We start from the raw sequence: 26,338 nt of genomic DNA, 5'->3' as shown, positions 1-26,338 counted from the left end.
GGTGTTAATTTTTAATATTTGACGCCAAATCCTAACCGTTCATTTTCATCAATCAACAATTATCATTTATTAGGAATTAATAATTAATTAATGAGTTTGATTAGCGGAAATTATAACCGTTGATTGACGAAAATCAACGGTTAGGATTTGGTGTCAAATTTCAAAGTTTGACACCGGTGTCAAACTTTGACACAAAATCTTAATCGTTGATTTTCGCCAATCAATTGTTAGAATTGGTTGTCAAAGGATCCTGCCCAATATATATATATATATATATATATATAATGATGTTCATATAGGAAATTAAAATTAATATGAAAGGATAATAACTGAACAAGAAAATTTCATATGAATAACTCAGATAATTCATTAAAAATACAACCAATAAATTATTGAGTAGATGCTCTTTTAATTCAGTGACTAAAGCAAGTTATGCTAACAACAATTTTTTTCTATGTTATTCAACAAATGAATATTAAATTTTGTCTCTCACTGTGTGCCTAATATGGTGTACAAAAATTGGGAAATGTATTTGTTATGTTACATGACAAATGAATAGTTGTTATCTTAAGAAAAAGATAATATAAATTCATTGAAAATGTGTCCTCCATTTTGTAATATTATATAATTTGTCTTTTTTTTAACATAATAACTATTTATTTATTATGTAACATGACAAATGCATTTCCCATAAAAAATCTTGAAAAGATTTATATCGGCAATATACTTTGTTTATTTAATATGTTTATTGTCAACATATTACTTGTTCTATGATAAATATATATAAAATAAAATAAAATGGAACACATCATTAGAGACGACAAGCACAACCATAAATCATCAAATAATCATATAAGAAGAATATCATAAGGAGGAATGCCTAAACCAGAGAAAATATATGTGAGTAAAAAAAAAACATATATTGACTTTGAGAAAAAGTTGGTATAGATTGTGAGAGAAATATGTTATTTATATTTCTCATTAAAAAATCTCACAAAATTCACACTAATGGGAAATCCATTAAATAGTTAGATATTTGAATACCAAAAAATTATTTTTTTTCTTTGTTCAATACCTCCGAATTTGGAAGGACTCTAAAATAATATTTTAAAATCTTAATCAAATACTATGTGACTTTTTTAGAATCTTTTAACATCCTAATTGAATACCAATGTATTTTTTTCTCCAAAAATACACTCCCTAAATAAGTATTTTTTTTACATAAAAATCAATTGTTTGGCCAAAAAGCCTAATTTACTTAAAAAAAATAAAAATAAGAAGCAAATGACATGAAGTTAAGTTAGGGTAAGAGGGAGAGGATTTGGACCACTTGACCAACATGCAAAGATGTTGGGCAACCTGTCCCTTCGGGTACATCCGATAAAATTGGAAAGATGTTGGGCAACCATGATTAGCGCCTCAAATATTTTGATTTTTAATGAAAGATTTTAGACATCATTCCAGTGATTGTGATTACTGTAATTCATGCCAACATCGAGGGACACTTCCGGAATGTCACACCCACATAAGGAAACTTTTCATTTTTTTTCCTTAACAAAGCGAGACGTTACTGCTAAATCTAACACCATTTGTGTTTCTTAACCAATATAGTTTTAGCCCACAAATATGGGAGAAAAAACAATAGAGAAAGAGAACACTCTAAACCCATAGCAGAAACAAGGTTTGCTGTTAAATCAGGGGCTTAATACCTTGTTGAAAGTTTTGGTTTTGTTTGGAGGGTGTTAAGCTTCTCTATTCTTTCATCCACTATATCTTTCAGTTCATACACTTAATTTTTTTTATATATCCTTTTGTCTTTTTTTGTACATTTGGAGTTAGTTATAAAGCACACATTTGTGAAAGTTGTACTAGAAAACGTGGAGGGGAAGGCGCCAAGGTCTTTCATTTTGAGTGGTGGAGTAGCCGTTGGAGGAATTGCCAGTGGATCCGGTTGCAAGCTGAGTGTTTGTTCTAATCTCTCCCAGAAGATGGTATTCATTTCCCATTCATCTGGATTTTGTCTTGTCGCCTTGGTTGAGTCAATTTGAAGTCTTTCATTCCCTTTTAGTGACATGAAAATCACTTTGTTGAAATGGATTTCTAGTTATGGGGTTGTGATTGGGGTTGTCGTTTTCCTATGTTAACTAACTGATGTGTCATTGCATTAACAATTCAAAACACCATACTTAATGGATAAATGTGCATGTCTGTGTGGGTGAGGAAGACAAATTTATGTCCTTTCCTATGCTTGTGACTGTGTGACAGTTGCTTACTAATCCCCCCTTGGTCAAAATTTTCAATCATAATTTTTTTTCTCCCTCTTGGATGATGGTAGTTTTTGAATTTTTCCATTGCTCATGTTGGATGTTTATTCTTTGGGTTAGTCGTGTTTCAGCTAATTTAATTTATTTCTAATAATTGTTGAATATATTATTTTAGACTACTGGGGTTGTAGTTAAAATTTTGTAGATACCATTTTACAATAGGACAGATGAACTGCAATGGAAGAACTATAATTCCAACTGTCTTTTCAAATATGTTATAAAATACCACTGATCCGTTTCTAATAATGGGGTGTCTACTGATGCTTTCAACCATATTGGTTATTAGATCCATGTTGCAACTTTGGTCTAAATTAAATTATGGAATTATTGCATTCTACTTGAGCCATTTTTTTTATGGCCATCTAAAGCAAATGTTACAATTTTTAATAAGAAACTAGAAATTGTGTTTTATTGCTTTTTCTACTGAGCATATGTGGGGTCATATTTCTAATACTTTTGTGGGATTTAAATAGAGAATTTGACTTTTCCTTTTTTTCAGTGCTTATGAGTTTCATTCTAGTTGCTTGATTATCCATAAATTTCATTAGAGGGAATACGTTTCGTTTGTAGTTGGTACAATTAAGTTATGACACACTCCGCATTGTAGGCTGCTGCTGCCAATCCTGTAGTTGGGTCCCATATTTGGGTGGAGGATTCTGATGTAGCTTGGATAGATGGTGAGGTGTTGGAGGTTAATGGAAAAGAAATCAAAGTCCTTTGCACTTCAGGGAAGACGGTGAGTGTGCTTTCAAATATTTGTTAAAAGCTAATCCTTGCCTTCACTCATGCATTTTCTTGTTCTTTGAATTTACCAGTTTTACTTTGAGTGCCTTGATTTCTTTAACATGAATGACTGGTGGGAACCTTTGAAGGATAGCATAGTAAGATAGAGTGGCTTATTGAAACTATTTGTTCTTGTCTTGTAGGATGCCTGTTCTTTATTTGGTGTACCAGATATACATTTTTTAAGTTAACTCACAATTTGGAACTTTCTAATATTTGAAAATTTGTGAATTTTTGCCCTGATTTTGTTTGTCTTTAAATATGCAGGTTGTTGTTAAAGCTTCTAGTATCTATCATAAAGATACCGAAGTACCACCAAGTGGAGTGGATGATATGACAAAGCTTGCATACTTGCATGAACCTGGAGTCCTAGATAATCTGAGATCAAGATATGATATCAATGAAATTTATGTATGCATTTCAAATGCCAACTCTTCAAAGATTGTGTCAGTTGCATGGGGGAATGTTGCCCTTTACTCTGTGTTTGTCAATATCTACATATTTCCATACTTTATTGACATGTTCTGTACCAATATTTTACTTCCAGACTTACACTGGGAATATATTGATTGCTGTGAATCCTTTCATAAAGCTTCCTCATTTATATGATAGCCACATGATGGCACAATATAAAGGAGCAGCTTTTGGTGAATTAAGTCCTCATCCCTTTGCTGTTGCAGATGCATCATATAGGTAATTTTCATATCTGTCCTGTAAATAGAGCAAACAATTAGTTTACTAGTTGACTGTATGAATTATTGTGGATTTAGGATTATGATAAATGAGGGAATCAGCCAGTCAATATTGGTTAGTGGTGAAAGTGGGGCTGGTAAAACAGAAAGCACTAAGTTACTTATGCAGTATCTTGCTTACATGGGAGGGAGAGCTGCTGCTGAAGGTAGAACTGTTGAGCAAAAAGTCTTGGAGGTAAAACACTAAGACCTTTTTTTTTTGGTATACCGATTCTAATTATCTTTTTGAGGTGAGTCGGTCCCTCGGGTATCCTTATAAGTTTCAACTCTTTGAGCTGGCTATAAGACTAATCACAGTTAAAGCTCTTTGTCCCTCTCCAAAGATGTATTTGGTGGGGAGAGCCCGTGTCGCCAAATGAGCTATGCCCATACTTAGACCTTTATTATAGAGAAATATAAAACCATTAATGTAACCTCACCCAACATCTCCCCCTCTAGTGTGAGTCTGAAGCCTAGATTCACTTCCCCTTGAGGAGAAGCTTCTTCGAGTATTTATAGGGTTCATCAATGCTTGGCTTCTCATCAATACATTGGCTTTTTGATCAAGGCTTTGCTACACTCATCAAGACCTTGTCTTCCCACATCTTCAAATACTCGGATCACTACATGTCAATTCACCATTGGCTCTGATACCACTTGTTGGACCGGTAAGGGGAGCTCATGATGGGGAGAGACTGCCATCCATGGGCTAAATACGGGTTTAGACACCACAATCAATCAAAAACCTTAATGTTGTAGGTCTGAGTCTTTTGTACTTATATAGTCCTCATTTGGTCTATGTTTAACTAATGTGAAATTTCATCACTACTCACACTTGAATATTTCCAACATTCTCCCCTCAAGTGTGAGGCCCAACATCATGTTTTCCCTCAAAGGCAACGTCTGCTGAAGCCTTTTCTCTTCATGTATTGAAGTTACACACTAGCCTTCTGCGGATATCTTTTCAATTGCATCACCATCTCCAAATACTAGCCTAGCTAAACCGTTGGCTCTGATACCATGTAAAGAACCAAATCAATCCAAAAGATTTAGCTGTTGGGTGAGGTTAAATTAATGATTTTATATTAGATCTCTCTATCACTTTACAAATTTATTTTGGCTAGCTGATTTGACTACCTCAAATTTATTTATTTATTTATTTATTTTTTAACCTTTTCTAGCATCAAAATTTATTACAACCTTAACTTGTGTCCACTAAACTTGATATTTTTTGGGGCCATTTCTTTCTTTTCTTGCAGTCAAATCCTGTTCTAGAAGCCTTTGGCAATGCAAAGACTGTTAGGAATAATAATTCAAGGTGGGAGATAATAGTAACTTTACTTCTTATGTAGTTATATTGCAAATTTTTATGCCATACTGTCTTATTTGTTTTATTTTCTAACTTGTGACTTCTTCAGTCGTTTTGGTAAGTTTGTGGAGATTCAATTTGACCAGAGGGGAAGAATTTCAGGAGCTGCTATCAGAACTTATCTGCTGGAAAGATCACGTGTTTGCCAGGTGTCAGATCCAGAGAGGAATTATCATTGTTTCTACATGCTCTGTGCTGCACCTCAGGAGGTAATGAGATTCTTTGGCTTACATTAATTTGTTTCTGGATTGAATCATAAATGTGAGTAACTTACCATTAGAGAAAACTGTCTGAAATGGACCTGTTGAGTGCTTTGATAGAAAATAAGAGTTGATATCCTTTCCTTTCCTTTCCTTTCATCATCTTTATATAAATTGTTTGTTGTAAGATATGCTTTTTGCTTAATTGTGACAATGCATGCTGGTGTTACTCATAATTGTGAACTTGAGTTGATGGCTTAGAGGCTCAGAGCTTTTACTTGTGTATTTTTGTTCTTGCTGTAGTAGAAGATGGAAATGGCGTGATGAAACTTTAGCATGTCAGGATTTCATTTGGCCTAATTAGACATCTTTATGGTTTAGATTTGTTTAGTGGTAACATGGCTTCCCTGGTTTGTGAATATTTATTTATCTACTGAGCATGATGGGTAATAAACATATTCGGAAGTTGCACCATGTTAACTTTGAATGGTGGCAGGAATGGTCTGTGTTGGTAAAATTCTTTAATACAATTTAGTCCTTACTCCTCAGTATAGGCTATGGTTTGGAAGCTTTATACTCAAAATTGTGCTTAACTTTTTTGGATTTTATTTACTTCAAATTTTCTGGACCTTTTTTTGACAGGATGTTAAGAAGTACAAATTAGGAAATCCAAGAACATTTCATTATCTGAATCAATCAAATTGCTATGAGTTGGATGGGGTTCATGAATCTAAAGAATATAGTGCTACGAGGAGAGCAATGGATGTTGTTGGAATAAGTTCCGAGGAACAGGTATTTTATAGGGAGTTTGTTTAAGTTCATGGTTTCTTTAAGTTCATGATCTGTGCTTCAATGCTTTGTTTTTCCATTTCTGCCGTCACTCTTCAGGATGCAATATTTCGAGTTGTTGCTGCAATTTTACATCTTGGCAACATTGAGTTCGTGAAAGGGAAGGAGATAGACTCATCTGAGCCCAAAGATGAAAAATCATGGTTCCATCTACACACTGCAGCTGAGCTTTTCATGTGAGCAAACTTTGCACACTTGTGTTGTTTCAAGGTTTGCATTTCGTATCTTTTCTTCCTTGGCTCATTATTTTTATTCAGGTGCGATGCAAAGGCACTTGAAGATTCTCTTTGCAAGCGAGTAATTGTTACTCGCGATGAAACTATTACAAAATGGCGGGATCCAGAAACTGCTGCACTCAGCCGAGATGCTTTGGCTAAGATTGTATACACAAGGTTGTTTGACTGGTAAGCCTGCTAGCAGATTGGTTAAAGATATATTTGTTTGAACCCTGGTAAGAGTTACTGGGAAGTTTGGTCAATTTGCTCCAAGCATTAATCTCTGTTTCTGTAATTTTCTGTCATGCTTTTGTAGGTTGGTTCATAAAATTAATAATTCCATTGGTCAAGACCACGAGTCAAAATCCTTGATTGGCGTGTTGGATATTTATGGTTTTGAGAGTTTCAAGAATAACAGGTGTGTAACTGGTACACCTTTTGTTGTGTAATTAACATGTGTAATTCAATGATGTCCTCCTCAAGTAGTTTTCATATTCTGAAATTCTAGATTAATTTGGTGATATCATTTGGTTCATCCTTGGTTCATAATAACCTGGCTTGTGATTAAGAATACTTGAGTGATAAATCCCTTTGTTCGTTTGCTTTCTCGTTAAACTAATTCTGTTGAAATGTCATTCCTTTTTATCACTCATTACTAGCAGTCAGGGATTACTCTAATAGACATGAGCTGTAGTTCTATCTTTTGTAAAGTTGGTGTTGTTGATTTCGTAAATTATCCCTGGTTGTTATTTGTACTTTGCAGTTTTGAGCAATTTTGTATTAATTTGACCAATGAAAAGCTTCAGCAACATTTTAATCAGGTTTGTTTATGAAATATATATTATCTATTGCACGTATATTTGAAACAAGCAAAAACGTCACATAATATTTATTTATTTGGCATATTCTTGTAATGCTCAAATATTTTGTTCTGCAGCATGTTTTCAAAATGGAGCAAGAAGAATACAAAAAAGAGGAGATTGATTGGAGTTACATTGAATTTGTGGACAATCAAGATATTCTCGATCTCATTGAAAAGGTTTTTCCTTCTAACATTGCAAGCCTTTTATTGATTGCCTTTTTCTCTTGTAGCATGCTTTTGTATGAACCACACCCCATTAAATCCCGATTAGTGATGATAGCAATTCTTGTATGCAATCTTACCCCGCTTTGCATATTTGCGAAGATGTTATTTCCTGAATTTGAACTCGTGACCTTTCAATCTATTTTTAATAAGGTATTCATTTTTGTTAAACTGCCGACCTCAACTATTTTGGGATAAAAGTGACATTGATGTTGATGCTGGTTCATTTCTGTCAAAATTCTATATTAAATGTGGTGGTGAATGGTGATATTATTGTTAGAAAAATATAAAAACCATTAAAAAGACCTTCACTTAACAACTTAAACTTTTGGGTTGAAATTATTCTTTACATGGTAGTTGAGCCTCCATGACTAAGTGGTCAAGAGTTCGATCCTCACCGCTCCCATTATATAAAAAATAATAATTAAATATTCTAGAATTTCTTAGCACAGGTAGGCAGGACTTGATGCATTGTTCACCCTTCAAGCCCAATGAGCTCTTATGTGAGGGAACATATTAGATAAATATATTATAAAACTATTACTGTAGTTTTACCTAACAGCTTAAGTTTTTGGGTTGAATGGTTCTTTATATGGTATCGGAGCCTCCGTGGCTAAGTGGTTATGAGTTCGATCTTCACCGCCCTCCGCTCTGTTAAAAAATAATAATTAAATATTGTAGAATTTCTTAGCACGGGTAGACAGGGGCCGATGTATTGTCCGCACTTTAAGCCCATTTGGCTCTTGTTTGATGGGGCGTGTTAGGAAATATACTAACCATTAAAAAGGCCTTCACTTAATAGCTCAAACTTTTAGGTTGAAATGATTGTTTCACAGTTATAAATATTGTTAGGAGTCAACTCTCAAGCTTAGTCTAATATGGGTGGCTGTAGACAAAATTGGTAAACTAGGTTAATTGGCTATGGAAATATGGTATGGCAGCATTTTCAATGATTGAGGCATTTAGAATATTGCCTGGAGGGTGTCTTAGATGTTTCTGTTTCTTTATTTTCAGAGAAGTAAAACCGAGTGTATGGAATGCAAGTTCAGTAAGATGAGCGCTTTCGACTAGCTTAGAGATGAAAATTGGATATTATACCATACCACAAGTTGCATGATTTAGGTATCTTGGATTTATCATACAAAGTGACATTGTCATAGAGGGAGACTAAAACCATAGGATTCAAGCTTGGTGGATGATATGGAGAAATGCTTCAGGTGTTATTTTTAATTGAAAGTTTCCTCTCAAGCTTAAACGAAAATTTTACCTTATTTTCACAGTTGATGTGGAAGTTGCTCTAATATTTGCCTTGAAATCAAATGAGATACATATAAGGGAAATTTTATTTTTAGTTTATGGGTTCAAAGAATGACAACTTCTAAGTTGTGAATTTTATGTGTATTTAGAGACTAGGCTGTATTCACGACTTAATTAAAAAAGAAATGATACTTCTGATTACCTTGAAATGATAATTGCTAGTTGAGTTTACTCAAATTGACCCTTCTCTCCCTCCCCGTAAGGAGAAAAATTATTGTACATTTCCAAGGTGTTATTCATGATTTTGCCGTTATTCCTGTTAGCAGACTGATAACATAATTGTGTATTGCAGTTTGTCATTGGGGAATTTATTAAGATTCATTTGAAAAAAAATTTAAGCTTGAATTGTCTTACATTCATTTTCAGAAACCTGGTGGCATTATTGCTCTTCTCGACGAAGCTTGGTATACTTTGTGCTGATAGCTCATTCATATATTTTTTTATTTTTTTATTGATGCTCAGGTAGCTGTATGTGTGTGTTATGCAGTATGTTTCCTAGATCAACGCATGAAACATTTGCCCAGAAGCTGTATCAGACCTTCAAAAATCATAAAAGGTTTAACAAGCCCAAATTATCACGTAGCGACTTCACAATTTGCCATTATGCTGGTGATGTAAGTTGGGAAAGTTGTAATTTTTTACTTCAGAGATATAATAATTAGGATAGGTATATGGTTAATATAGGTCCAGAACGCTAGATGTGATTTATTCTTCTTTGGAAAACATGTACACTTAATCAGTGGCAATTGTAGGTCACTTATCAAACTGAATTGTTCCTCGACAAGAACAAAGATTATGTTGTTGCAGAACACCAAGCACTTCTTTATGCTTCCAAATGCCCCTTTGTATCTGGTTTGTTTCTCCCTTCACCCGTGGAATTGTCCAAACAATCAAAGTCCTCTTCAATAGGTTCCGGGTTTAAGGTTGTTTTTTTTTTTCTCCCTTCATTTTGGAAACAACTGATTTGTCTTTCTTGTTTTAATCATTGGGGTTGTGAAAACTCATCAATTGTCTTGCAGCAACAATTGCAAGCTTTACTTGAAACTCTCAGTGCCACTGAGCCACACTACATTCGATGTGTAAAACCCAATAATCTTCTTAAGCCAGCAATTTTTGACAACAAAAATGTTTTGCTGCAACTGCGTTGTGGGGTAAGGCTGTTAGCACTTTTGTTTTGGTTTTTGACTGTATTGTTTGTTCTGTAAATGAAGTTCAATATGAGATTATGTACGTTTATGCTTATTTGCATAGTTTGTCTGGTTGTAGGGAGTTATGGAGGCGATTAGGATAAGCTGTGCTGGTTATCCCACTAGAAAAACCTTCGATGAATTTGTGGATCGATTTGGCTTTCTTGCCCCTGAAGCATTGGATGGAAGGTATCTAGGTTATTCATCTTCCTTATCAGTCACGTTAATTATTATTCTAAAAATGCTTACTTGTTTCATATTTTAATTATGTTAGTTCTGATGAGGTCACTGCTTGCAAGAGGATCCTAGAGAATGTTGGACTTGAAGGCTGTCAGGTAACTATTACTATGTGCTCAGAACTTTAAGTCATTGGGAGTCTTATTTTTTGCCATTGCTGGAGAGCTGGTAACCTTTCCTTCTCTTCCCTTTTTGCATACTTCACCTAACTACCATTCTGCTGGCAGAAAATTTTGAAATTATAGTTTTGGTTTAGGAATGATCACTATTTGATGTCTTTGTCAGGTGTTTAACGAACATGAATTTCTAATTATGCCCATCTGTACTTACTGCTATGATGTTTACCATTGCAAAGACTTATATTATCTTTTTCTAATTTTACTGGTTCTGTTTATTGCCACAGATTGGTAAAACAAAGGTGTTTCTTCGAGCTGGTCAAATGGCCGAACTAGATACCCGTAGAAGTGAGATCTTAGGAAATTCAGCAAGCATTATTCAGAGGAAAGTTCGAACATATTTGGCTCGCCAAAGTTTCATCTCGCTTCGTTTATCTGCTATGAAGATTCAAGCTGCATGCAGAGGTCTCTGCTCATTGTTCATGGAGTATTAGCTCAGATGTTGGATTTGTGGAAAAACTTATAATTGTGAAGCCTGATGACTTTCTTTGCACTAATTTCAGGGCAACTTGCTCGGCATGTTTACAAGGGAATGCAGCAGGAGGCTTCTAGTCTTATGATTCAAAGGTATTTCCGCATGCATATTGTTCGGAAGACTTACAAAGAATTGCATACCTCTGTTGCTGCTATCCATTCTGGTATGCGGGGGATGGCTGCTCGTTGTGAGCTACACTTTAGAAGGCGGACTAGAGCAGCAATTGTTATTCAGGTAGAGAATATTTTGAAGAGCCATCACTACAAGATATTTTAAACAGTTTAACTATTCCTATTGTTCATACATCCGATACAAAATCAATGTTGCTGAGCTTGGCTTTAATTTTTTCTTTTGGTTCCAAATATTTTGTTCTTCCAACTCTGATGATTTTGTATATTGCAGAGTCACTGCAGGAAATACTTGGATCAACTTCATTTCATGAAATTCAAGAAGGCAGCAATTACTACACAAAGTGTATGGAGAGGAAAAGTTGCTCGACAAGAATTGCGGAAGCTCAAGATGGTAAACACCCTTTTTTTAACCACTTAATCCTTTGAATCCGATAATGAGAATTTGAAATTGTATGTTTATAAATATTATATTACTGATAGCACTCGAGATAATAGTTATGCAAGGGGAATTTATAATTCTGTGAATTTCAAGGTATATTGACATTGGGGTTGGTGGCAGAAGCCCTTTATAGCTTAAGGTTATTTAAGTAGCAAGCAATTAGTTCAGACAAAACTTGACTACTTTTGTGGCACATAAGAAGGAAACCCTGTCAAGTTTGTATAAATAGTAGTGCCTTATTCATGAGAACCCTGTTTGCACTTGTTTGGTTTGGGTTTACTTCGTTACTGTTGGAGCGAGCTACGTTTTCTTATGAATAAGTATGTTGGGAATACAAACTATCTGTAACTAATAGTTGAACCATAAAAAATGCTTGCCTGGAAATTATAATAGTGAGAGTCTGTTTTAATATTATGATTGCATATTCACCTTTTGATTTTAATATTTAGTTATTAAAAAAATTTATTTTTATTTTTGTTGCAGGCTGCAAGAGAAACAGGAGCTCTCCATGCTGCCAAAAATAAGCTTGAAAAGCAGGTTGAAGACCTAACATTAAGGTTGCAGCTGGAAAAACGTTTGAGGGTAATTGACTCTGGTTTTGCCAGTACTTAACTGTCTAAAATCATTTTACTGTGGCAAACTGGCAATTTTCCAGCAGTATGAATTAACCACACCAATTAGTTTGAGTAAAATAATTTTGTTTGCTCTGGTAGCATTGTAGCAATACTTGTTTCAGACACTTTTCTTAATGCAGAAAAATTGATTGTGTAATTGATGAAAAATATTTTTGTCTGTGATTTTTCTGACAAAGATATAAGGTAGTGATAATACTCATGCTAATAGTATCTTTCTTTGCAAAGCTTCTTAAATCTCTAATATTAAATATAGGTTGACATGGAAGAAGCAAAAGCAAAAGAAAATGAAAGATTACAGTCTGCTTTGCAAAAGATGCAACTTCAGTTTAGAGAAACTAAATTACTTCTTGAAAAGGAGTTGGAAGCGACAAAAAGAGTGGCAGAGAGAGTGCCTGTCATACAGGAAGTTCCAGTCGTTGACCATTCTTTGTTGGAGAAGCTCAGTAGTGAAAATAAGAAGCTCAAGGTGCATAGATATCTATGCTTCGTTTAAAGAAAATATTTGTATATTGATACCCTTTGGATATTCTCGCATTTTGCATAAGTTAGGTTGGCATATCGTATTATTAATATACTGCTTCCTGGAGTCTGTTACAGAACTTGGTGAGCTCATTGGAAAAGAAAGTTGATGAAACGGAAAAAAAGTATGAAGAGGCAAACAGAATTGGCGAAGAAAGGTTGAAGCAAGCTTTGGATGCTGAATCAAAAATAATTCAGTTGAAGACTGCTATGCAAAGGTTTTGGTTGTGAGTTAGCTTTGTTGATATTAGATAAATATTTAATTGATTTCATTTGAACAATTTCTTGTATCTAGTGTTTTAACAGTAAGCATCCATACTCTATATTTGCAGTTACAAGATCTCTATCATCATGACCATTTTTTGCTTTAATTATTATTATTGATAGGTTTGAAGAGAAATTCTCAGACATGGAATCTGCAAACCATATTCTTCAGAAACAATCTCTGCTAAACTCATCTGTGAAAACAATAGCAGTGCACCTCTCAACCCCTGTACCTGAGGTAATTTATACTAACTAAAGTATGTAGGTCCTCATTTTCTGTATGTAAGTATGCATCTTTTCGAATATTGAAATTTTGAGGGTAAATTACACAAAACCACCTTGTAGTTAGGCGTTGTTTCAAAAGACCAATTTAAACTTTCAATTAAATCAATTTACCCCTTAAACTATGACATTAAAACAATTGAACACATTTGATAATATTAAGACAATAATATCCCTACTCTCACCTCTAACTATTGCTTTTGCCCACGGCACCACCATTGACACTTTTACCACCCACTGCGTATTGCCATTGCCTGCGGAAACCTTTGCTTTAACACTATAGTTGCTCGCTAACCACCACCTTCTACTGCCACCTGCTGCAATTGTCCGCCGAACCTTGCCTCCACCATCCTCCTGCCGCCACCATTGGTTCTCCAAAACAAAAGATCTAATTGTGAAAATTTACTATATATCTTACATAAATTCTTCATCTTTATCAAATTAGTTTCTTCTATTCCATCAATTTAATTTATCAACTTCATCAATGTTTGCATCAGTTTGTAAGGTTCAATTAACTTTTTTATTTTTCTTTATGGTCATGAATGGGGTGCTTTCACTCCAACTTTGCATGTTTCTGTTTAAGAAATTGAACTTCCCTGGGTTTCTCCCGTTTCCCTATTGCCTGTGTCTCTATAAGCATTATATGAAATCTAGCTTTGGTAATTGGAAATGAGAATTTCTGCATAAAGATAAAATTCACTTCTTTTGTGTCTTCTCAATATTGCTAATATGTTTTTTTCCCCTTTCCTTGGACAATAGCTTCATTTCTAGTTCTAAGGAGATTTATACACAATGTATAATTCCCTTGAGAGTTTTGTGAATTATGATATTAGGTGCACAAAAATGGGGAATCATTTTAGTTTGGGGTTTAATCCATTCTTTATGGATGAGTTAAGAATAATGGTAGAGGCAACGACTATGACAGGGTAACTGCCGAAGGACAATGGTGCAAGATTAGTGGGCAGGGCCAATGGCTATGGATGAGTTGAGAATAAGGGCATAATTGTCTTAATATTATCAAATATGTTAAATTGTTTTAATGTTATAGTTTAAGGGGGTTAATTAAGTTAATTGGAAATTCAAGGTGGTCTTTTGAAAGACCACCCAAGTACAAGGTGATTTTGTATAATTTACCCAAATTTTAACCTGCTGAAGTTGGAAAATGGTAACCATGTGGCAAAAAAAAGAAAGCTGTTGTAAGTACATTGTTTGCTACTACTTTAATGTGCCTTTCTATTATAAGCGAAAGCGACTGTGTTCAATGGAATATAAAATGAGCTGTCTTTGCAGGATACATGTATTACACCTGTGAAACAGTTTTGTACAGAATCTGACACAAAATTGAGGAGATCTTACATTGAACGACATGTATGTGTTTAAAATTAGGAATCTAATTTTGTTAGTTTTCATAGTTCTTCCCGCAAAAGTACTGTTCTCAATTTTATACTACTGTTTCACTGTAGGAGAGTGTTGATTCACTTGTCAACTGTGTTACAAAAAATATTGGCTTCAATAATGGAAAGCCTATTGCTGCATTTACCATTTACAAATGTTTTCTCCACTGGAAATCATTTGAAGTTGAAAAAGCTACTGTATTTGATCGTCTAGTCCAGATGATTGGTTCCGCAATTAAGGTGACTTTATTGCTGTATTCTGAATTATGCTTTATTGCCCATGATAATATAAGGGAAAATGTAGTTGAAAATTTTAGACATAGAATAAGAGCATTTTATTATGAGAAAGATAATATAATTTGTACTATTTTTGCCTTTTGTTTTGTTGACTTTAATTAGCTATGAGCCTACTAAGAATGTTGAAATAAAACACAAATCGCACAACGCACATAAAACTCACAAAACACAAAAGATATAAAAAAGACCAAAATGACTCTCGTTTTTAGGAGTTCCCTTACCACAGAAAGCAAATGCATGTTAGTGAGAAGGATCATTGCCTAGTTTGAACCAAAACACTTGAAAAAGGGTATTCTGATATATATTAGAATTGTAAATAATGTGTACAAGGGATTCTCTATTTACAGAGAATATGTGACCTACTTTTAACCTAAAGGCCTTGGCCCAATACAACAAAGGGCTTGGCCCAATACAACAATAAACTAAATAATAATTAAATCAATATTATTTACAACACTCCCCCTCAAGTTGAGGAATAGATATTTATCATTCCCAGCTTGCTAGTAAGTTCTTGAAATCTGTCTGTAGGAAGCCCCTTTGTTAATAGATCAGCTAATTGACGCCCAGTGGGAATGTATGGAGTGGTAATCAACCCGCTATCAAGTTTCTCTTTGATGAAATGGCGGTCGACCTCAATATGTTTAGTCCGATCATGTTGAACTGGATTATGAGCTATACAAATAGCGGACTTATTATCACATAGCAGCTTCATAGGTCCCTCACATTTTATTTTGAGATCATCAAGTACAATTTTCAGCCACAGTAACTCACAAATGCCTTGAGCCATAGCTCGAAATTCAGCTTCTGCACTTGATCTGGCAACCACATCTTGTTTCTTACTTCTCCATGTCACCAAGTTACCGCAAAGAAACATGCAATAACCAGTGGTAGAACGACGGTCAGTCATGGATCCAGCATAATCAGCATCTGTGTAGACTTCTAAAGATAGATTGCCATCACGTCGGAATAACAATCCTTTACCAGGAGTACCTTTAAGATACTGAAGAATTCTCTCTACAGCCTGCATGTGTTTTTCCTTTGGATTGTGCATAAACTGACTGACAACACTAACAGCATAAGCTAGGTCTGGTCTAGTATGGGCCAGATATATCAATTTCCCAACTAGTCGTTGATATTGTCCTTTATCAACTGGAGGACTCTCTTCTTCATAGCCCATCTTGTGATTCTGCTCAATAGGAGTATTAGAGGGTTTACACCCGAGCTTTCCTGCTTCTTTGAGAAGATCAAGAACATATTTCCTTTGGCTGATAAAAATTCCTTTGCTTGAATGAGCTACTTCTATCCCTAGGAAATATCTCAGTTTTCCAAGGTCTTTGACTTCGAACTCAGAGGCAAGCCGTGTCTGCAGAATCTGTCTCTCCACAAAATCATTACCTGTGATAATAATATCATCAACATATACAAGGAGCACAGTAAGCTTCCCGTTTTGGGAGTGCTTGAAGAAAAGAGTGTGATCTCCTTGACTCTGTCTATATCCTAAGGTCATCATAACCTTAGTAAACCTCCCAAACCAAGCACGAGGTGATTGCTTCAATCCATACAAGGCCTTTTTTAATCGACAAACTTTATTTTCCCCCTTCACAGAATCAAAACCAGGCGGGATTTCCATGTAGACTTCTTCTAACTCACCATTGAGGAAAGCATTTTTCACATCAAATTGATTTATATCCCAATTGTAATGGGCAGCAAGGGACAACAAGATTCTCACTGTATTCATTTTTGCAACTGGAGCAAAGGTTTCTTCATAATCAATGCCATAGGTTTGAGTGTAACCTTTGGCGACTAATCGAGCCTTGTATCTCTCAAGAGTGCCATCAGAATTATATTTTAGGGTATAAACCCATCTGCACCCTATTGCCTTCTTTCCGTTGGGTCTATCAATAACCTCCCATGTTTTATTTTTCTCTAATGCATTCATCTCCTCTTGCATGGCTTGAGCCCAATTCCCATCTCTCAAAGCTTCATGTACTGATTTTGGGATTGAAGTAGAATCTAGTGCTGAAACAAAGCTTTTGTGCTGCACAGAAAGATTAGCAGAGGAAACAAAATGGGAGATAGGGTATTGAGTACAACAGAGGGACAAGAAGAACAAGATTTCTTGGAACAAGATCTTTTTCCTTTTCTTAAAGCAATGGGTAAATCATCAGAAGCAGTAGTAATGGGTAAGTCATCAGAAGTATCATGATCAGAAATATGAGATTCAGGACTTACCAGTGGTTCAGACGATTGAGGTTGCTGTTGAGGCAATGTGGGCTGTTTCCTTCTTTGATATACCAATTCAGGTGTTACAATCTTCCGTATCTCTTGTGTACTTGATGTATCAGTCATCGGAGGATCAGTCACAGACACATTAGGAACAGGAACAAGAGGAAGAGACACTGACACAGGTGAAGGAGTAGACACTGAAGTTTCAAAGAAGGAAGGTGATGAGTCTTCTGGTGAATCATTCTCCCCCTGAAGATGAGGACCTTGGAAAAAGGACTCAGATTCCTGAAATGTAACATCCATAGAAACAAAAAATTTCCGACTTCCAGGGTGATAACACTTGTAGCCCTTCTTATCAGGAGCATATCCAAGGAAGACACATTTAAGAGCCCTAGGATCCAACTTACTGCGATGCTGTTTATGAATATGAACAAAGACAACACATCCAAACACTCGAGGAGGAAGACTTTGCAAAGTTGGAATAGAAGAAAAAAAGGAAGTCATTGAATGAATAGGACTTACATGATCGAGAACCCGAGTGGGTAGACGATTGATCAAGAATGCTGCAGTAAGAATGGCATCTCCCCAATAGCATTTGGGTACATGTGTTTGAAACAATAAGGCACGAGCAACTTCAAGAAGGTGACGATTTTTCCTTTCAGCAACCCCATTTTGTTGAGGGGTGTCTACACATGTAAGTTCATGAATCATACCTTGATTTTGTATAAATTGGGAAAAAGAGTGATTGACATATTCAGTACCATTATCTGTCCTTATTCTTTTGATTTTTTTACAAAATTGAGTCTCAATCATTTTATAAAATTGAAAGAACAGTTTTGGTACCTCAGACTTTTCATGCATTAAGTAAACCCAAGTTACACGAGTGCAATCATCAATAAAAGAAACAAACCATTTATTTCCAGAAGAATGAGGGACCTTAGAAGGACCCCAAACATCAGAATGAATAAGATCAAAAGGTTCAACACTTTTAATAATACTAGAAGGGAAAGACACACGATGATGCTTAGCAAACTCACAAACATCACAATGATAAGACTCAACAGACTTAGACAAAAACAAAGACGGAAATAAAGACTTGAGTAAACTAAATGGAGGATGTCCCAAGCGCTTATGATGAAGCCAAATCAGAGAATCAGCAGTTGACTGGCCATGTGACAGTAAGATGTGATCCTTAACATGAGTTGCAGGAGATTGTGACACCAGATAATACAGCCCACCTTGCTCTTTAGCACCCCCAATCGTCTTCCCTGTGGCGAGATCCTGAAAAACACAGTGAGTAGGAAAGAAGGTTACAGTGCAATTTAAATCTTTTGTAATTTTATGAATAGAAAGAAGATTAGTAGAAAGTTTAGGGACATGAAGAGCATCTTTGAGATGTAAGGAATGCTGTAATTTTATGTTACCAGAACCCGCAACTGATGTATGGGAGCCATCAGCTACGGCTATCGTATGAGTGCCAATGGTAGGGTTATAAGAGACAAAGGGGTCAGCACAACAAGCCATATGATCAGTGGCACCAGAATCAACAACCCAAGAATGTTTAAAATCAATACATGAAGTAAGAAAAGAAGAAATTTTGGAGCTCATACCAGTCATAGCCAAATCACTAGTACCAGATGGCTTACTCAGAGAATCAAGTATGGTTCGAAGTCGTTCCAACTCATCTGGACGAAATGCAGGTTGGGTCTCATTAGGTGTAGGAGCTATATCAGAAGAAGTAAAATGCGCTTGATCACGCATCCTTGCCATCTTTTCTAAGACAGTTTGTTTTCCATGGAGGCGATAGCATAGATCCTTTATATGACCTGTTCTTTTACAATAAGAACACCAGCGATCATCTTTCTTAGGTCTAGAAGATGCTCCATCCGAATATTTTGGAAAGGAACTCCTGTAAGTAGAACCATCTTTTTTTGTTGAAATCATAGCAGACCCATCAGTGGGTTTAGAAGCAGCACCATCTTTTGATGATAACATGACAGATTTATCAGGGTTCATCATAACACCCCGACGATTCTCCTCTCCCCGAACAGTATTGAAAACAGCAGAAAGGGATGGAAAAGTTTCTTTGCCAAGTATCTGAACCCGAATAGGATCATACTCGGAATTCAAACCAGCAAGAAAATAAAAAATACGCTCATTTTCTACCTCCTTGGCTAAAGCAGTAGCATCTGCAGTACATTTCATCTTCAAACTCTGAAATTGATCAAGTTCAGTCCATAACTCCTTCAAGGTGCCATAGTACTCAGTCACGGATAAAGAATCTTGTTTTGTAGTGAATATTTTATTGCGCAATTCATAGCGCGCAGCCATATCCTGTTTCAAGGAATAAGTGGAGCGGACAGTTTCCCAAATCTCCATAGCAGAAGACAAGAACATACAATGACGACCCACTTCAGGAGTCATCGAATTCCACAACCAAGTCATGATAAGAGAATCCTCATTATCCCAAACAGCAAAATCGGGATCCGTGGCAGCAGGAGCAGGGCCATCAAGATGAGCAATCTTATTGCGACTCTTGATGGTAGTACGAATGAACTGAGACCATGACAAATAATTTGATCCGTCAAATCGATAACTCTGATGTAGATTTGGAAGATCATTGTGACCAAGAGGGGTCACCATAGATGAGGTAGAATTTTTTTCAGATAAGTTTAGAGTTGAATCACCGTCGGAAGCGGCCATACTGCAAAACAACTCAAGGAATAGTACCAAGAAGCCAAAAAATCACGAAAAATTACCAAACGAGGTCCGATCAAAGAGGTGAGCACAGATCCAGAACGAGCGTGGAGAGTCGGTCAAGACTGCACCGGTCCGCAGCCAAAAGCAACCGTCACGCGCTGTCACGCGCCGGTGAAGCTGGCGGCGCGTGAGATTCACGCGCAGGGAAAGAAGCGGCGCGTGGAGGCGCGTCTGACGTCCGATCGGGCTGGGCTTTTCAGGCGAAGGTCGTCCAAGGATTGCGAACCTATCTGGGGCTGATCGGAGTTGAATGGCCGCCAAAAAGAAGGTCAATCGCGATGAACAGTGTTCTTGGTTAGTGAAAAACGCTTCTGTTTGGAGGTGACGTTGAACGGTTCAGTTTGGGGTCTTGTTATTGAGGAAGATGGGAGAAAAACAAAGAGAAGCAGTGATCTCTCGGTCCAAGAGGTCCCCGGAAAATTTTTCCGGTGGCGGCTGATGGCAGCGAGGGTTTCGTAGGCGCGGAAGCAGAGCCCTCAAGATCGAGAGCTCTGATACCAACTTGAAAAAGGGTATTCTGATATATATTAGAATTGTAAATAATGTGTACAAGGGATTCTCTATTTATAGAGAATATGTGACCTACTTTTAACCTAAAGGCCTTGGCCCAATACAACAAAGGGCTTGGCCCAATACAACAATAAACTAAATAATAATTAAATCAATATTATTTACAACAAAAACTATTTTGTTTCTTTATTGTCCCCTCTTCCCGCTTAGGAGGTTTCATTATGCAGCATAGTGACAACTCAAATCACGTTATTACGGTTTTAATCTCTTTAGATTCTTACTCCATGTTATAATTGCATTGATTATTATAATGTCGTTGAACACAAAAATAATTGAATATGCAGTCCAGTGGAGTGTAATGATCATTATCAATTAATAGCTGTTGTGTTGCAGGTGAGAGAGTGTGCACGTGTTTGTTTGGTTTAATTCTTGTTTAGGAATATTTTTCTTGTGAAATTATTAGTGTTAGAAGTAATACATATATGCAAGCTTGAATATTGCTGTTGGTCAGTTTCATGGTTTATTGTTGTAGTTATCCATCCCTCCATTTCATTCAAAAGTTTATAAATTTGTATGTTCAATGAATTATTTTGTGGATATTTGAAATGTTCAATGATTTGATCCCAATTTTTGTGTGGTATTTTATTTTTATGGTGTTTTTCTGGTAAAGAAAAGTATTTGAGCACGCATCTAGAGTTTTTACCTTTCTTCTACCCTACTATCTTTTTACCTTACAGAATGAAGATGTCAATGATCTTATGGCCTATTGGCTGTCAAATACATCTGCATTATTGTTTTTACTTGAACAAAGCTTGAAATCTGGCAGTGTAAGGAATGCAACCCCAGTTAGAAAACCACCTAATCCGATGTCTCTCTTTGGAAGAATGACTATGGTAATGAATATTTCTTACATTGTATATAATCTGATTTCTGTTTAACAATTGAAAAATTCCAATTATTTATTTAAGGCAAAATTGCAGGGTTTTCTTTCGTCCCCTTCTTCTGCCAATCTTGCTGCCCCTCCATTGGAGATTGTTCGCAGGGTAGAGGCTAAATACCCTGCTTTACTTTTCAAGCAGCAGCTCACAGCCTATTTGGAGAAAATATACGGCATCATTCGGGATAACTTGAAGGAAGAGTTAACATCGGTTTTGGCACTATGTATCCAGGTGTGTTGAAATCTAGTTTGAAATTGTTCAACTCAAGTGAGCTTAAACTAACCATTGTGGGCTGGATACAGTAGGATACAATGTCTCATCCCATATAGTTCTCATTGTCCCCATATTCTTTCTTCCTTTTGGAGATGTTTTCTGGAGACTTCAAAAGGATTCTGAGTCTATATATTGTTTTTAGTCACATGTTTTTCATTCTGTTCCTTATTCAAAGCGCATTGCTAATATACAGGCGTCAAGAACATCAAAGGGAGCATTACGATCTGGCCGATCCTCTGGTAAAGATTCATCGATGGTTCACTGGCAGAGTATTATTGAATCCCTCAACTCCTTCCTCTGTACACTGAAAGAGAACTTTGTAAGAAGTGAAATTGCAATTTATGAACTACCGAATATTAAACAACTACCTCCCCGTTAGACTTGTTCATGTGATTTCTTAAATTTGCTTAAACGAGATATATCCTTTTGAGTTTTAGGTGCCTCCCGTTCTTATACAAAAGATCTTCACTCAAACATTCTCATATATTAATGTGCAACTCTTCAACAGGTAAGTAGTTTTTACATACATCATTTAACATAAGAATTTTGCATCATGTGTTTTCATCTTAAAATGTGGAAAGGTCAACACCTTTTTTTCAAATGATTACTAGTCTTCTTCTCCGTCGCGATTGTTGCACATTCAGCAACGGGGAATATGTGAAAGCTGGATTGGATGAATTAGAGCTGTGGTGTGGCCAAGCAAAGGAGGTACTTTGTTTTTGCTTTTATTGTAATGTGTTTATCATGAGTATGTACATATATTAATTGGGTTTTAATGAAATATGGTGATGACCTATGATTGTTGTGTGTGATTTTTGGACTGGTTCCCACATTTTGCTAAAAGCTCCAAACTAATTGCCTTAAGTTTGCAGTATGCAGGGTCATCTTGGGATGAGCTTAAGCACACAAGACAGGCTGTTGGATTCTTGGTAAGTGTGTCTTGTTTGATAGTATGGCACCTGTTAACGCTATTATCTTGGCCATGTTGTTGCTGATGGTTCATTATTTTGATAATCAATATTGGTTTCGTAATCACATTTTCTTTTCTTTTTACTTACCTTAATCATATAAAATCTGAGAGTTTCATGATTAGGTTTGGTAATACAGTATAATTCCAGTAAAACTAGATGATTGAGGGAATCTGCTATTTTGGTCTAGCTTGTCTAATCTAAATGCTTATACTCATTTGAAGTAACTACAGTTGTTTCTCCCGGACAAAATGCCTTTAGTATTGATTCTAGAAAGAAAATCATGCTTAAACAAATTGATGTGAGACTTAAATGGATCAGACATGTGTTGGAAATACATGGATAATTTCATCAAATCCATTTACATCCATGCAATTTGCTTTAACCATATTAATTCTTAAACATGCACATTAATTCATAAACGTGCACATCATGTATGTTAACTATAAGAGATAAACATAAGGCTGTCCTCTTTGTGATGATCTTGGAATAAATATGATTAAGTGAGTAAGAGAGCAAGAAGAATTTCTTCTATTTTCTTCTTTTCTTTGTTAATCAATATTTTTTTTTACTATGAAGTGATCAAAATCTGATCTCTGTCTTAATTACTTCTGCTTGTTTAATTGTTGTCATTTTTTATATACAGGTTATTCATCAAAAGTATAGGATTTCCTATGATGACATTATTAATGATTTATGCCCGGTAAGTATTTATCCATCTCAAGCTCTATGCGTGAGTGTGTTAGGCCTCATACAGTCACTAGAATTTCGATGGCTGCAAGGATGAGGTGATTAAGGGTCAAGATGGTAATTTAAGTTGTAACTACCCTGCACATGTGGCACGTATTTGTGGGGGAAGGTGTGAAATCTGCTAGAGGAAAGGATTAAAGGCAGAGACCGGGAGAGAAGGAAGGCAGACACTCATTCAGTTAGATATTGGAGCCTTAGGGTAGGGAGGAATATGTCTATGTTTTATTTTCTTGTTTTTGTGAGTGTGAGAGTGATAAACCAGTGATTCTTATCTCTGTTACTAGGTTTATCCCAGAAAATACCTAGTTCCTTTCAGATTGCACGGGTTCTGCTTCTGCATCTCTTATTAAATTGTTAATATGCATAATGGCCTATCTTTGATAGCATACTGGATTTATGAGTAGCAGAATTTGAGATTACAAGTTCTTGAAAAGATTATCTTTGTATTTTGCAAGGAAAAGTTACGGAATGTTTTCCCTTTTTTTGGGTACATTGGAGGTGCAAGCACGGTTGGAAGGAGGATAATTTAGAAAGGAGAAACTTGGAAAGATTTAGATGGAAGAGTCTTCTTTTATTTCTACTCCATTCTTTCTCTTTTTGGCTTGATACAAAATGATGGAGAACACACCTATTCATACAAGTGGCACCTCCTTAATCAATGGTTACGATTATGCTAACACAATTTTCATCCAATGGCTACTAGTGACTCTAGAGTTTTCTATAACCTCCTAGTCTAAACATTAATTATGGTAGGTGCAACACATTTCTTGGACTTTCATGGATTAAACTAGAATAAATTATTCTAGAAATTAGGCTAAACTATTCCTAATATATTTGGACCAAATAATACTAAGCCCAAAGGATCAAAATCATGATTATTATTCAACAAGCACCCTGATAGTTAAGTGGGATAAGTGGAACCTCCTACATAATCATCGCACCCAAGTCTTAAAGATTAGGCCAGTGCTAATTAAGCTGCAAGCTCATGGCTTAAGGATTCACATGTTTCTGCAAGTAGCAGTTGACTTGGTTGTCAAGATTGTTTGTGCATTTTACTCGATGAGTGCATGATGCTACTGTTTGGACTGAAATTTAGATGTTGCATTTAGTCTAGAGGGCTGGAGTAGGAGATTAGGGGTATTGATATATGCATGGTCACGAAATCATTGTATCTTTATCCCACTACATCTCAATTTTCGTAGTCTATATGTTTCTCTCGTGTCTTTTCCCTTTTATTTTTCTCCCCCCATCCCTGGTTCTGCTTTTTCAGATCTTGAGTATCCAGCAACTGTATAGAATATGTACTCTTTATTGGGATGACAACTACAATACTCGAAGTGTATCTCCAGATGTAAGTTTGTGTCTATATTTTCTACAATAAAAGCAAAAGGCGTGAGGATGTAAATGCTTGATTAATGCACCAAAATCTTCCTTCAGGTCCTTTCAAGCATGAGGATGCTTATGGCTGAGGACTCCAATAATGCTCAGAGCGATTCTTTCTTGTTGGATGACAGTTCCAGGTGAGGATGCTTATATATTTAGGTGGTGCTTTACATGCGGTTTGATCTTTAGAACTATGTAGAGGGAAAAATTATCCTCCATTATAGCGTATAGAAGGAAATTGATAATATATGCAATTTATTTGTAATGTAACACCTGCTAAGAGTAGGTGAAGCTCAAAGTTGAGATTAATTAGAACAAATGAAGATATTATGCAAATAGGCTACATATTTAATCAAATGACTTTTGTGTCTTTATAGCATTCCATTCTCAGTGGATGACCTTTCTACATCATTGCAAGAGAAAGACTTCTCAGACATGAAACCAGCCGATGAGCTTCTTGAGAACCCAGACTTCCAATTTTTAAATGAGTATTATGAAGCTTAGTATGCTTTTATAACTTTGTCTTGTCAAGGAAGACAACAAAATTAGTTGTTGGACCTTGCTAGTGGTGGTTGTAAATGCCATTTTGTTTTTATTTTCTCTCTACATCTTTTTGGACATATCTCTGCCTAATTATGTCCCCGCTGTATAGTTATTTTTTCATTCTTTTGTTACCCATTCAATTGTAAAATCTTTTTTTCATTAGAAATTAATGTTTTTTATGTTATAGAAAATAATTCTATTTCCTATGTACAAATAAAAGTGTGGTACGTATGTTATTTTTTTTCCTCTTTTCTACACATGATTTTTCATGATCTTTGCATATTTTTATGTGTGTATAAGCGATAAAATTATTTTATTATTTCCTATAATATAAGAAATAACAATTACATTTCATAGGAGCAGGGATATTTTTGGGATTTGTGATCTTGTCTTGTATTTTTCTTTTTGTCTTTTTTTTAATCTTCTGGTCAGTTGTAGTGCTTTTGTTTTTTTGTTTTTTTCTCTCCAGTTTTTGACATTGAAATGGGACCAATAATGAACATTGATATAGTAATGAATAGGCTGTTGGTATTCTTGGAATCTGAGCTTAGTTTTGGTTTTCCATTTTTTTTGGTCTGATCTGAAAACTCTATTTCAACTTAACCTTTTTTCCACCAGCAAGTTGCAACCTAATTCTAGAGTTACAAAAAAGTTGCCAGCTCTGCTGTTGATGTACTTCAAACCGTACTTGTGCTTAACAGTGTTTTAATCGTTTTGCAACCTAATCTACGAATAACTTGTGCTTTAATCTCTTGTGTAGCTTGTTACGTGAACTTATGGGATTAGAAATTGGTTGCCATTTAGGGTTCGTACCTTTAACAACCTAACTTCGGTTGAATCATGAGAATGTGAAATTTGATTCATAAATGAAAAGCTGAATAGGAACTTGGAAAGAAAGAAATAGGGAGATATCCTCCTGTCAAAAGTAATCACCGATTTTATTTTATTTTTCATCGAGTAAACGATTCATCGATGTTATATTTATGGTATTAATGTTTCTCAGTAAAGTTATTTCTTATATATACATAAAAATTTGATTTCACATGAATTTCACATACTTTTATATATGTAGAAGATAA

The 26,338-nt window shown here is 35.6% G+C and overlaps 1 protein-coding gene across 1 annotated transcript; it reads left to right on the top strand.

Annotated features, from left to right (window-relative positions):
* Positions 1–1,566: 1,566 nt before the first annotated feature.
* Positions 1,567–25,387, top strand: LOC133287834 (myosin-6-like). Its single transcript, XM_061485518.1, has 39 exons — positions 1,567–1,681; positions 1,840–1,991; positions 2,932–3,060; positions 3,375–3,518; positions 3,655–3,800; positions 3,878–4,034; positions 5,098–5,156; positions 5,257–5,416; positions 6,050–6,199; positions 6,296–6,432; positions 6,514–6,660; positions 6,788–6,889; positions 7,235–7,292; positions 7,409–7,510; positions 9,239–9,276; positions 9,360–9,486; positions 9,625–9,795; positions 9,892–10,023; positions 10,139–10,248; positions 10,334–10,394; positions 10,700–10,877; positions 10,976–11,181; positions 11,350–11,469; positions 12,001–12,099; positions 12,406–12,618; positions 12,750–12,889; positions 13,059–13,173; positions 14,508–14,585; positions 14,681–14,851; positions 21,142–21,297; positions 21,385–21,573; positions 21,809–21,934; positions 22,053–22,123; positions 22,227–22,323; positions 22,488–22,544; positions 23,230–23,286; positions 24,604–24,684; positions 24,771–24,853; positions 25,094–25,387. The coding sequence occupies exons 2-39, from the start codon at positions 1,989–1,991 to the stop codon at positions 25,218–25,220; spliced, it is 4,497 nt and encodes a 1,498-aa protein (XP_061341502.1). The 5' UTR covers positions 1,567–1,681; positions 1,840–1,988; the 3' UTR covers positions 25,221–25,387.
* The last annotated feature ends 951 nt before the right edge of the window (positions 25,388–26,338 follow it).

This window comes from Gastrolobium bilobum, unplaced genomic scaffold (assembly GCF_033153095.1).
Source record: "Gastrolobium bilobum isolate Gb01-03AN ecotype WA unplaced genomic scaffold, APGP_CSIRO_Gbil_v1 utg7986, whole genome shotgun sequence".
NCBI lineage: Eukaryota > Viridiplantae > Streptophyta > Magnoliopsida > Fabales > Fabaceae > Gastrolobium > Gastrolobium bilobum.
The sequence above is the reverse complement of the archived record's forward strand: the minus strand, read 5'-3'. Positions and strand labels throughout refer to the sequence as shown.

Bases quoted from the DNA above. Each gene is read 5' to 3' on its own strand.
- LOC133287834 (XM_061485518.1), top strand. The intron at 6,661-6,787 runs GTAAGCCTGCTA...ATGCTTTTGTAG, and splicing joins TACACAAGGTTGTTTGACTG to GTTGGTTCATAAAATTAATA. The intron at 10,395-10,699 runs GTAACTATTACT...TTATTGCCACAG, and splicing joins TTGGACTTGAAGGCTGTCAG to ATTGGTAAAACAAAGGTGTT.